Below are 11,944 nucleotides of genomic sequence, written 5' to 3' on the forward strand. Positions count from 1 at the left end.
GTCTCTTGTAGGGGCAGGCGTGTATTTTTGGAAATGGTGATTTAGTTTGATTGGGTTTGATTCCTGCTTCCTGCAATGTCTCCTCCACGGAGACACTGCCACTCCCAGGGCTCCAGCACCCGCTTGGCAGGCCCCCGCCTCGGGCTGCCCCCGTGAAGCCAGGGGGCTGCGGGCAGCTGGGCCCGGCCAGACTGCTACCAGGTGGGGGCACGAGTCCGCCCCAGAACAGCGCAGACCCGGCAGCTTCCCAGGAAGCCATGTGTGGTTTCCAGGACGGGGTCCTTGGAGGGGGCGGGCACTCCCGCGGGGACTGCTGGTGAGGTGACTGGGCCATTTTCTGGGAGGTAGGCAGACGTGCTCTCGTTGGCAGTTCTGCTGGGGAGAACAGGAGGGTAGGGAAGGTGTGGAAACTTGAGATGTGCTGCCGCCGGAAGTGTCCATTTCTACCCCAGAGGGGCCAGGCCGGCAGGCCTTGGTCTGGCCTAGGGCAGCTCTGCCCGCAGAGGCACGGCTGTGTGGGGTGCTGTGCGTCCCCTGCTTGGCGTCTCTTCGGGTCCGAGAGCTTTAACGAACACAGGCTTTTACGGGAGACCCCGCGATTGGAAATTATGGATGGACAATGTATGTGTGACTCTGTGAGTGATTTATGTGGTGCTAAGCGATGACTTAGAGAGAAAATATGACCCCCCCCCGCAGAATCTTTAATGAAAAGCATTGGTTCTTATGACTTTTTCTAGAGCTCTATTTGAACGCGGCATGTTTGACATAAATCAGATCTAATTGTCATTTTATGATTAATGAACATATGCTGGCCGTTTTTCCCCATAATTAAACTTTATGTTCTGTGCGTCTGACAAAGCAAAACAAGTTTGGGCCTTGATGGATCGGCGGTGGGCCCCGTGTCTGTCAGTGTGTGTGTGTGTGTGTGCTGGTTTCAGTGATGTGCCAGCACCAAGTTTCTGTAAGTGAGGTTTTCAGAGGTATCAGGTTGTTAAGAGCCAGCCTCAGACCCGAGACCGAGAGCTTGTGGAGGTGGGGTGGGCCCCGGGGAGGCTTCCTGCCAGTCCCGAGGGAGCACACCGTCACGGAGGAACCATGGGGGGCGTTACGGAAAAGGTGCGCTTTCCCTCCTGCTCTTCACGCACCTCCGGGCGGGCGATGTGCGAGGGGAGATGAGCACGGAGAGGAAAGCCACCCCTGGTCAGCAAACCCCCGCTCACGCCGCTCACCTCTGTTTCCCGTTTCAGGACATAGACAAGTTTGGCAACGAGATCACCCAGCTGGCCCGCCCGCTGCCCGTGGAGTATCTGATCATAGATGTGAGTGTGCGCCGGCCCCGCCGGGCTCCCAGCAGGGGCGGGCGGTGGCTACCCAGCCCCCTGCCTGCGCAGGACAGGCATCCGGGGGTGAGGGTTGTCACACTCCTGGTGTCCCTGAAAAGCTCCCAGTTTTAAGGGCTTTTTCTCTCAGTTCTGGGTTTTTTCCCCTTAAGAACAACGTAGGGGTTAACTTCTCTCAAACTCAAGTACAACAAAGGACCACCTACCAGTTCACGAGTGGGGTGTGCAGGCACGGCCCCGGTTGCAGCTGCTGCCACCGCCGGGCTCCTGGTGCGCCTCAGCCTGCATTGGTCCCCGAGGGTCACGGCCATCACTCTGCCCTTGAGTGAGTGGCACATGGTTCCCTGGGGGGACTCGAGGAGCCAAGCAGGCCCCTGGCTCCGGTGTGTCTTCCAGGGCCCTCACTCCTGTCTGGAGGCCAGCTCTGGTCCCCGAGGTGTGGCCCCAGACCAGGCGGAGACCACCGTAGGAGGACAGCCGGCGGCTTTAGGCCGCTTGCACTCAGAACCAGTGCACAGAACGGCGCGCACCCGCATGCCATCTGCCAGGACTCGGTGTGGGGCGGGGGGGTGTGCTGGCGCTGCAGGCTCTGCGGCAGGTCTGTGTTCGGAGCAGCGGGTCCCCAGGAGCCAAGCCCACCGGCACTGCATCCGGTTGCCAGCTCCTGAGAACGTGTCGATTGCCCAGGCTGCAAAGGCATCTGCTTTCTCGATGCCTGGGGTGTGATTAAGATGCACTCGGACTGATGGAGGAGACACTGAGGGGAGTCGGCAGGGGTTGGAGCCTTCCCAGCTCCCCCCCCCCCCAGCAGCCCCCGCCCCTCTGCTTGGACAGAGAGGCCCAGCCCCCCGCCCAGCACCTTGTTTTGGTTGCACGGGGTTGACATGAGGACCTAGGTCCTAGGGGACCCCGCTGTCTCTTCCGCTGGAAGAACTTCCCAGTCCCTGAGAACAGGCAGAGAGCTGTGCTCACAGCCCACAGCCGAGCCGGGGCTGTCCGCTGTCCTTCAGCCTGTGGCTGGGCAGCTGTTTTTGGCAGGGGGAGGGGTGAGATGCGTGCCCCCCAGCTCCTGTGGGGGTTTTCTGGAGGTGCCCCGGAGTCAGACGGTCGACCCTAAGCTGGCAGGGGGAATGCTTAAGCACAGGACAAGGTACCTGATGGCCTGCGCCCTTTCCCACCCATCCCAGACTGGGCCTGAGCCCCCCGAGGCCGTCGAGGGTCTGACAGGCCCTGCTCCGGACTCCATGTGTCTTCCCCAGTGGGGAGGGTCCTGCTGAGCTGGTCCACTGCTGCGCCTGCCTCCCTGTGGGTGGGACTGAGCCCTCCGCAGGCTTTGTTCGGCAGACAGTGCGGACAGCCTGCCTCTGTCTCACGCACGGGGACAGCAGCTAAGACCGATCTCTGTGTGTGCGGCCAGTCTGAGGGCTTACGTGTCTTAAGTGTTTGGTCCTCGGTGCAGCCTTGAGGGGTGCAGGTACCTGGGTGTCTTCACCTTGCAGGTGAGCGTGCAAGGAGGCCTGGGTGCCGTGGCATCATGATGGAGGCCACACGGCTGGGGCCAGCACTGGGCCCATGCCTTGTGCCACGAGGCCACACAGTGTGGTCAGTGGGGCTTAGTCACAGCTTGTCGCCGCCCTCGCTGGTGGGGAACTCAGCGTGACAGCATCCCCACTTTTGAGACGCAGCCTCAAGGACCCAGGAGAGCTGCCCCAGCATCGGCTACTGCCCCTCGTGCTGTGTGGCCACCCAACGGGACCATGTGTTGGTCTCGGTGCTCCTGACCTGGCGGGGGGGAGGGGCTTCTACCAGGAGGAGGGCGAAGCCACGTCACCTCCTGCACACCGAGCACAGGCCACGCGGCTGCTGTGGGTCCCACGTCAGGTTTCACGTGCCCTGTGTTGTTGCCACAGCCTGTTGCTTCGGACCCAAGTTCTTGACTCCAGGTGACTCGGGGAGCTGTGCCCGCATCTCAGAGGCCTTGCTTCCCCTCCCGCCCTGATTCCATGGAGCAGGGCCTAGGGGCCCCAAGGGCCTTGGCGAGCTCTCTGAGGCCACTGCGCTCTCAGCCCCTCTGGCTGGTCTGCACGTGCCCTGCAGACCCAGAGATGGGAGCAGGCAGCTCCTGAGACGCCGCCTCACACCTCCGGGCTGTGCCTGTGGCTCACCCTCGGGCTCATCCGTGGACGGCCACATTGGCGGCTGGGCAGGGCAGGGGGCGGGGCTCGTCCCCCTGAAGCTGCCCTCTGGGCCGACATAGCGGGGCTTCTCCAGCTTCTGTTGTAGAGGCTGGCAGACAAACTGCCCACATGTGGCGTGAGCTTGGCGACTGTTGTTAGAAGTGAATTTTCTGTTGGCCTCCAAGAGTCAGGGTCAGAATTTGCATTTTGGGTGGTGGCCGTGGCTAACGCGTCCTCGGGGCTGAGCAGTGAGACCACCTGGCTGGTGCCACTCAGGCTGCCCCTTGGCCCCGCCCCTGCTCCGGGCATGGCTGATGCTCTGGGTCTGTCCCTTTGTCCCTTAGATCACTACAACTTTCCCCAAGGATCCTGTTCACACATTTTCTACTTCGCTAAGCCCATTCCCCATCGAGAACCGGGATGTGCTGGGTGAGACGCAGGTAAGTGCTCTGCCCTTGGGCGCGGCCGAAAGTGGCCCCTGAGTGTTGGCTTGGTGCCGGCACTGCTTCCCCCCCATCCTGGTCTCGGTTCTGAGAGTCCGGTGGGCCTGGCCTTCAACTCTGCTGGTCGCCATGAGCCCCTATCCCTGCTGGGGGACGGATGGCCACCAGGGCAAATCCCACCAGTCCTCCAGCTGTGGGTCTGCAAAGAGGACCATTCCTTTTTTTTTTTTTTTAGATTTTATTTATTTACTTTTAGATGGAGGGGAAGGGAGGGAGAAAGAGGGAGGGAAGCGTCAGAGTGTGGTTGCCTGTTGCACACCCCCTACTGGGGACCCAGCCTGCAACCCAGGCATGTGCCCGGACTGGGAATCAAACTGCTGACCCTTCGCCTCGCAGACCAGTGCTCAGTCCCCTGAGCCACACCAGCCAGGGCAAGAGGACCATTTTTGGTTGACTTCCCCCCCCCAAAATTTGTCACTTCGCATCTTCTTACAACTTTTCCTTGTTCATTTGTGGATGGTGTTGTCTCTCTGTGGAGACGTCTCGCTCTGTTGTTAGGGGTGGCCCTGCTTGTCACCCACTGTGCTTCTCAGGTGCCACAAGAGTGAGTGTGCGCCTGTGTGCTCAGCGGCGGGCCAGGCCAGGTCAGAGCCTCGGTCATGGCCTGGGGGGGGGGGCACGTGGGCGGGGGCCACGTGGGCTGTGCAGACACGGGCTCAGACAGAGTCTACAGGGAGGTTTTCTCCCGATGCGGTAGCTGTTCCCAAAACCTCCCTGACACTTCAGTCTCCGCACCCCCATCTGCCTAGGGACTCAGGTGCTTGCAGAGGTCCAGAGCCACTTACTGGGGTGGCTCCCTGAGTCTCCTGTTTTCCGTCTTGCTGAAGGCAACAGGCATGTCACACAGCGCTGCCAACACACACAAACACACACACACACACAATCCCTGCTCCCCAGAGTCCGCTGCCCCAGCTGCAGCACAGCGGTGGAGACAGCATGCGGGTCTCCCAGCCTCACCACTGAGCGGGGGGAAGGCGGGTCCGTGTGTGGGAGTGTCTCTCAGCCTGGGCCTCCGATGCGCCATCCCGGGTCCCAGTCAGCGGGCATCAGAAGGGGGAGCTGAGCGCCTCTGCCCCTAGTGAGTGCAGCTGGTTCTGAGAGGGGAGGGCTGCCCTCTGGGGGCCGCATCAGCGCCCGTGTCTGCTTCCTTCCGCCCGCCCGTCCCTCTAGGACTTCCACAGCCTGGCCACCTACTTGTCGCAGAACACCTCCTCCCTGTTCTTGGACACCATCTCGGATTTCCACCTCCTGCTCTTCCTGGTCACCAATGAAGTCATGCCTCTGCAGGTAGGGGCTGAGCGTGTGTGCCCGTGGGCACCGGGCTTTGGTGTCCCAGGGATGCTGGCTGCACGGGTGCTTCCTTCACTCCTGAGCCAGAGACACAGTGGCAGATGCCCCACGTCCTGTGGCAGTGACTCTGCACAAGGGGCCGGTTGGTCAAAATGGGGGCGTTTTCACACTGAGTGCTTGCATCAAGGCAGCGTCTGAGTGCTGGCCCCTGGCTCTGACCCCGTGGGGTGCGGCCATGGTCAGCTCTGCGCCCCGCAGCGTAGAGCTGTAGAGATGCCACGGAGAACTCCTGCCCCAGCCACTCAGAACCACAGCCCTGCTGCTACCCCATCTCCCTCCTCTCGGATCCACTTCCCATCCCTGTGCCCAGGCGGCCAGCCGGTGCCCCGGCCCCGAGTGCACAAGGGCGAGGATGGCGTCGGTCAGACACTGCAGGAAGGGAGGGTGCGTGTGCAGGCGGCAGCTGCTGTCTGCGCCCTGCAGGCTGGGAGCCACCGCCAGTCTGGTGGGGCAGGTGAAGTCAGGCCAGGCCCCCATCAGAGCTCCTCGCAGGGCAGCGGGCACTGTTTGTGGTCACTGTCCAGCATTGCTCTCTGCAGCTACTGGCCCAGCCCCTGAAGGCTTACATGCCTCTTGTGCACACAGTCCCAGTTCTCTGCCTTGTGACCCCAGAGGCCTGGCTGCAGAGTGCGTGTGTGCAGGTGTGATTGAGCAGGTGCAGAGTGCGTGTGTGCAGGTGTGATTGAGCAGGTGCAGGAGCTGAGGGAGTGTGAGCGGAGATGGACTCGGGACCGCGGCTCCTGTCCATCCTCCCGGAGGCCGGGAGCCTCTGATCTCGCGGTGATAGCTGGCACGGCAGTGGTGTGGGCCAGTTGGGAGGAGTTCAAAGTCTAGCTCAGTCTAGCACGTATCTGTGTGGACAGAAGTGTGTGCCTTTGTCACAGAAGTGTGTGCCTTTGTCACGTCAGTGACAGCCTGGGAGGCTGTCTGCGTCCTCTCTGAAGCATGTCGAGGTGTCAGGGCGAAAGAGACCTGCGAGCCGCAGCCGGAGCGCGTGGGGACCCTCTGCTGGCTTCTTGCAGGACAGTATCAGCCTCCTGCTGGAGGCCGTGCGGACCAGGGATGAGGAGCTCGCGCAGACGTGGAAGAAGTCCGAGCAGTGGGCCACCATCGAGCAGCTTTGCAGTAAGTGGGCCCCTGTCCCTGTCCCCGGACTCGCCCGCATGCACCCACTGCCAGGCCCCCAGGCCCCCCGACTTCTGCCTGTGTCCCAGAAGCCCAACTCCAGACCCACGGACAGGTGCTGGGGGCGGTCAGCAGGCCAGACCAGCTCTGCCAGGGCCGAGGGCTCTCGGTGCAGCACACGCCCCTCCACGCACCCTCGGGGCAACGGGAGGGCTGCCCCTCCAGAGACCGGGCCCTGCCGGCCCTTGAGCTCCTGTGGTTGACGAGGGAGCTGAGGCCCAGAGTGGACGGGGTCTCTGCCCCACGAGCTACATGACTGTGCCACCAACAAGAGCCTCATCTGCCACCTGGGGCAGGCATGGCCTCTGCCTGGGGATGGGGAGGTGCTGGCAGGCCCCCCAGAGGCCTTGGAGGTGCATCCTCAGAACTGTCTGTGCCACATTCTCAGGCTAGTGGGCCGGTTCTATAGCCACAGTCAGCCAAGGACCGCCGTGGGGTCTGAGCTGTCAGAGCCAGTGAGAGGGCTCACTCTCTCCTGCCACCGCAACACCCGGAAGCCCTGCGGCCCTCGAGCCTGCACGTGCACAGTGGCGGGCGTCCGTTGCTGTCTTGTGCAGCAGGGCCATGGCCAGCACACGTGCCCTGTGCCCCGGCCCTTGCGCTCTGAGATGCTGCCCAGGTGCAGAGACCGAGGCGGGCTGTTCCCCTGAACACCCTGAACAGAGCTTGTCCTCGGCGGGCAGTGGTGTGCTGGCCCTCGGCACCTGGTCTCACTGACGCCCATGTGGCGGGCTGTCCGGGCCACACACACCGCACCGCAGGAAGGCGCAGAGGGGCGTCCTGGGGCCTGTCCTGCAGACACTGGCCCCGTGGGGAGCGAGGAGCTGGTTCTGAGGAGACCTGCTTGGGCACTGGGTGTGTGTCTGCCACCCCCAGAGACACCAGCCACAGGGAGCAGCCCACGGGGTCCCAGCTGTGCCGTGTGGAGTCTGCCTTCCTGTGCGAGTGAGATTCCTCGGGGGGGGGGGGTGCTTGGGAGGGCGGAAGAGCCGTCTCTGAGAGCCGCACTTGGCCACAGGGACTAAGTGCAGGTGAACGGAAGGAAGCGCCGTCTTTGCAGGTCGAAAGGCCTGGTGTTTTTTAAGATGTTAGTTTTCCCGAAATCGATTGGCATGACCCCAGTCCACGTCCCCATAGGAAGAGCGGGCGCGGGGCAGGTAAGTCAGGAGACGTCCCTGGGATGCAGAGGCGGAGCAGGAGAGAGGCAGGGCACCGCCTGTTCTCAGCTGCGATGCTGCCGTGGCCTCCGCGGCACAGCCTGGGCCTCAGTAAGTGGACCCGTGAGCGGCAGGAGCAGAGGGCTGCCGGACAGCGGGGGCAGCCGCGGGGAGAGCATGCCTGGGGTCTGTGCGCGGACAGCGGCCTGGTCTCCACAGGCACGCAGTGCAGAGGTCGGCCCGAGGCGGGCCGAGGCTGCACCGTAGACACCAAGGCCGGGGGGAGGTCGAGTCTCTTCAGGCCCTCGGGGCAGGACAGGGCGACGCTGACAGCGGGAGACCCATCCGTCGGGCTCGAGTAAAACCAACACTCGTGCGCGTTGAACGTCCCTCAGAAGTGTGGAAGAGGCCAGGCCGGGGCTGGGAGGAGAGGCCCAAGATGCTTGTGTGTGGCACTCATGCACACTGTCGTGCACTGTGCCCCGCCAGGGCGTGCAGACAGTCCACAGTGGGTCTGTGTGCACCAGCGTCAGCACGGGAGGTGTGTCGTCCTCCCAGGTGACGCTGGCTGTGATGCCATGTGATGTCAAGGCGATGGGAGGTTGTCAGCTCCCTCGCAACCTCTGGGACCACCACCTCGTGTGCGTGTCCCCGCTGACCCAGGCTGTGGTGCGACACAGGGCGGTAGAGAGTGCTGCATGGTGACGGTCAGTGAGTAAGCCGTGTGGACGAGGACGGGGCGAGACTCAGACGTTGCACAGACGGGCGGAGTGACGGTCAGGCCAGCAGCACGGATGGTCAGGGTGGGGCTGGTTGAAGGAGGTGCCACTGCATGTGTGAGAGGCTGTGACGAGGACTGTCGGGCCCTTGCACAGCCGTGAGAGGGCGTGTGGGCCCGGTGGCCCTGCGCCCGGGGGTTCTCCGGGAGATCTGTGCAGGAGTGTGCTGGTGTGGCTCCATTCGAGTGGCTCAGAACTGGGGATGCCCTGAGGGGATGGGCATCGCAGGCAGTGTTGGCAGGAGCCCCTGTCTCGGGTGGCCGGGTGCAGCGCAGCGGACAGCAGCTGCGTTCAGTGGGGCTCTGGGCATGACTGGGGCACCCACGGTGGGGTCCCTGGGCCACATCGGCCTGGCACAGGTGCTTTTACAGGCGCTAGGCAGCGCCATAGGGGCCAGACAGCGGGACGTCTCCTCTGTGCAGAAATACTGAGGGTTGCTCTTTCCCACCCTGCAGGCACAGTCGGGGTGCAGCTCCCGGGCCTGCACGAGTACGGAGCCGTCGGGGGCTCCTCCCACGCCACCGCCGCCGCCGCGTGGGCCTGCGAACACTGCACCTTTGTGAACCAGCCGGGCACCGGCCACTGCGAGATGTGCAGCCTCCCCAGGACCTAGTGCCGCCCCGGCCCCCTCTGACACCAGGGTTGTGGGGCCGTGCCCCACAGTGGGCAGCCCTGGGGGGCAGGGCAGGGCAGGGCAGGGGCAGCTGCCCTGGGGTCTCTGGCTCACAAAACCCCTCAGCACCAGGCTTCCCTGAAGGATGGAGCCGGGCTGGGGCTCCCTGGCTGACACCGGGCTCCTCGAAGAGGAGCAGTGCGGCCCCCACGGGCGCCTCGGCCGGTCCGCCTGCAGAGGAGGGCGGGGTGCTGGCTGCTGCCCGGCCCCCCTCCTTTCTGGATGCCGTTTGTCCTTGCCCCTCCCCTGGGTGTGGCTGGGGCTCTTGCTGGCTTCTGTGCCCTGTTGCCTGGGGGCGGAGCCTGCCTGCAGGGGCCACTTCCTCCCCTTCGGTAGCCAGCATCTAGCAGCAACCCGAGTGGCCACAGGCTCACCAGCCTCTGTCTGCTTGGTCTGCAGTTTCCTTGCCGCCCACCCTTGCCCTGCTCTCAGCCGATGTCCAGGTGGGACCTTGGAGTCGGCGTTGGTTGTAATAACAGTTATCAGTAATTCCCGCCCTGGAGACTTATTTATTTTTTTGAGATAAAAACTGCTTAAAAGGGGAGTGAGAGAGACTAGTTGCCACTTCTTCCCTCTAGTGAGCCCCTGTGGGTGTGTGCAGGGTGGGGAGTGTGGGTGGGGGCCCACAATCAGGTCTCCTTGGAAGTAAACCTCAGTGCCTGAGACTTTTCTGCCAGACTGCGTGCTGCGGAAGCCGCAGAAACGAGCCCCTGGCCCGGGGCATAGCAGCTCCCGCTGGGCGGACGAGGCTGCTGACCCGGTTGCATGGGGTGAACCGGGTTGTCCAGGACCGGAAGCTCTGGGCCCTTTGCCCCACACACAGTCCTGCCTGCCCTGGCCTTGCACAGTGGCATGGCCATTGAGGGGCCTGTGGTGAGGTCACAGGGGTGTCCAGAAGGTGGCTACTGTGCTGATGGTGAGGTCCGGGCCATCCCAGGACAGAGGTTGTGTGCTGTGGGGTGCCCGCATGTCCTCTGTGGCTGGGCCCTGCTCCGGGAACCTGTGGGCACGCTGATGCCTCTTTGCCTTAACAAGAGCCAGGTCTCTGAGCTGCTCTGCAGGAGAGGCCGGCCCAGACACAGGCTGCTTGGGCACCTCACGTCTGCCTTGGGGCGGGGGCAGGCCTGGGGCTCCCTTCTCCTCAGGCTGTGCACAGAGAGCACTTGGCTGTTGGCTTGGGTGGTGGCAAGGGCTCTGTCGGACACCTCCAGGCCCAGCAGTGCAGACCTGTCTGCCCTGGGCGACAGGAGCCAGTCGGGGCCGGTCTGGCCGGGGTGGCCTGTCCGAAGCACAGCCACCTGTGGAGGGCTCCTCGAGTTCCTGGCAGTGCAGGAGGCCAGAGCCCCGGCCTCTGTGGCTGGCCCGCACCCCAGACGAGAGACTGCCCTGCGCTCCGCCTCGCTTCTGCGGCCTTGCGCCCTGGGAGCTCCCCCGCGAGCTCCCGCCCTCTCCAAGGCAGCGTCCTGCCCACCATGGCCCGGCCTCAGCCCCAGCGCCACACAATTGGTTGTCTCTGTCTGTCTTTCAGCTAAAGAAAAAGCATTGTGACTTCACTCTGGTTTCGAGTCGCTCTTTGTTCAGTAAAGCACTTCATTCCAGGATCCAAAGACAGCCAGGGCTCGGCGGGGGTGGGGTGGGGGGATCCTGTGGGGACCACCTGCCAGCGGGCTTGGCCCAGGCCACTCAGCCACCTTCTCTTGAACAGGGAAGGGCCCCAGCCCGACCATTTCACTCTTGTTTGGACACACCCTCTCCTGCCACGAGGCCCTGCACCTGAGAGGGGTGCCTAAGTGTGCACCTGGCCAGGGGAACACTGCCAGCCGCCCCTGCCCAGCCCGCTCCTGCCCGGTGCTTCCGCCCCGGCCCTGCACTGTGGTGGGCCGGGCGGCTCAGCCCACCTGGTCCAACAAACGCACCTGAAGCCGATCCTCCCTGTGGTTCTGGCCCAGGGCCCTCCCTGCACACTGAGCCTCAGGGCCAGCTCATGTGGCCTTGGGTCAGGTCTGGACCACTGTGGGGAAGGGACCCTGCTGCCCCTGCCTGCCCTGCCTGCCACCCACCCCTCCACCGCTGCTCTGGGGCCTCTGGGTGCTGGGACAGGCGTGTGTGGCCAAGTAGCAGGTGAAAGATGAGGTACGGAGCTCCACAGAGGTGCAGGGTGACAGGCCATAGGTGACAGTGCTGGCTGAGTGGCCCTGTCACTGGTTTTGGTTGGTGCCAGCCCTCACACACACCACTGAGCCTCACTCTCCCAGGCGACTGCTTCCTGGCAGGTGTGGAAACCCTCTGCTGGGGCCTGAGGGCCCTGTGCCTGCACCCGGGATTCGCAGTGGACAGCTCCCAAGGTCAGGTGTGGAGGCAGTGCTGCCACATCTCAGGCCCTTGACGTGAGTTCTTGACGGGAGGAGGTTCTCGGACTTCCCCCAAGACATCTGCTCAGAAGCAGGACTCGGGGTTCTGCCCTACTTTCCTTGCCCGTGTGCCCTGTGGGCCGCCCCCAGCACAGCCTGAAGCTTCCCTGCTTCCTCCCCGAGTGNGGCCATAGGTGACAGTGCTGGCTGAGTGTGGAGGCAGTGCTGCCACATCTCAGGCCCTTGACGTGAGTTCTTGACGGGAGGAGGTTCTCGGACTTCCCCCAAGACATCTGCTCAGAAGCAGGACTCGGGGTTCTGCCCTACTTTCCTTGCCCGTGTGCCCTGTGGGCCGCCCCCAGCACAGCCTGAAGCTTCCCTGCTTCCTCCCCGAGTGGGCTGTCATTCGCCCTCGGGAAGGTTACCCTG

At 63.6% G+C, this 11,944-nt stretch overlaps 1 protein-coding gene across 1 annotated transcript in view; it reads left to right on the forward strand.

Annotated features, from left to right (window-relative positions):
- The window catches only part of NPLOC4 (NPL4 homolog, ubiquitin recognition factor), a 36,663-nt gene extending 26,575 nt beyond the window's left edge, over window positions 1-10,088 (forward strand). Inside the window, exons 13-17 of the mRNA XM_037068511.1 lie at window positions 1,248-1,319; window positions 3,862-3,957; window positions 5,191-5,307; window positions 6,393-6,495; window positions 8,947-10,088. Of these exons, the coding sequence (XP_036924406.1) occupies window positions 1,248-1,319; window positions 3,862-3,957; window positions 5,191-5,307; window positions 6,393-6,495; window positions 8,947-9,104 (546 nt within the window). The 3' untranslated portion in view covers window positions 9,105-10,088. The remainder of the gene's footprint in view (window positions 1-1,247; window positions 1,320-3,861; window positions 3,958-5,190; window positions 5,308-6,392; window positions 6,496-8,946) is intronic.
- Window positions 10,089-11,944: the final 1,856 nt, after the last annotated feature.

Source organism: Sturnira hondurensis, unplaced genomic scaffold (assembly GCF_014824575.4).
Source record: "Sturnira hondurensis isolate 20B ecotype Veracruz unplaced genomic scaffold, ASM1482457v3 Scaffold0001221, whole genome shotgun sequence".
NCBI lineage: Eukaryota > Metazoa > Chordata > Mammalia > Chiroptera > Phyllostomidae > Sturnira > Sturnira hondurensis.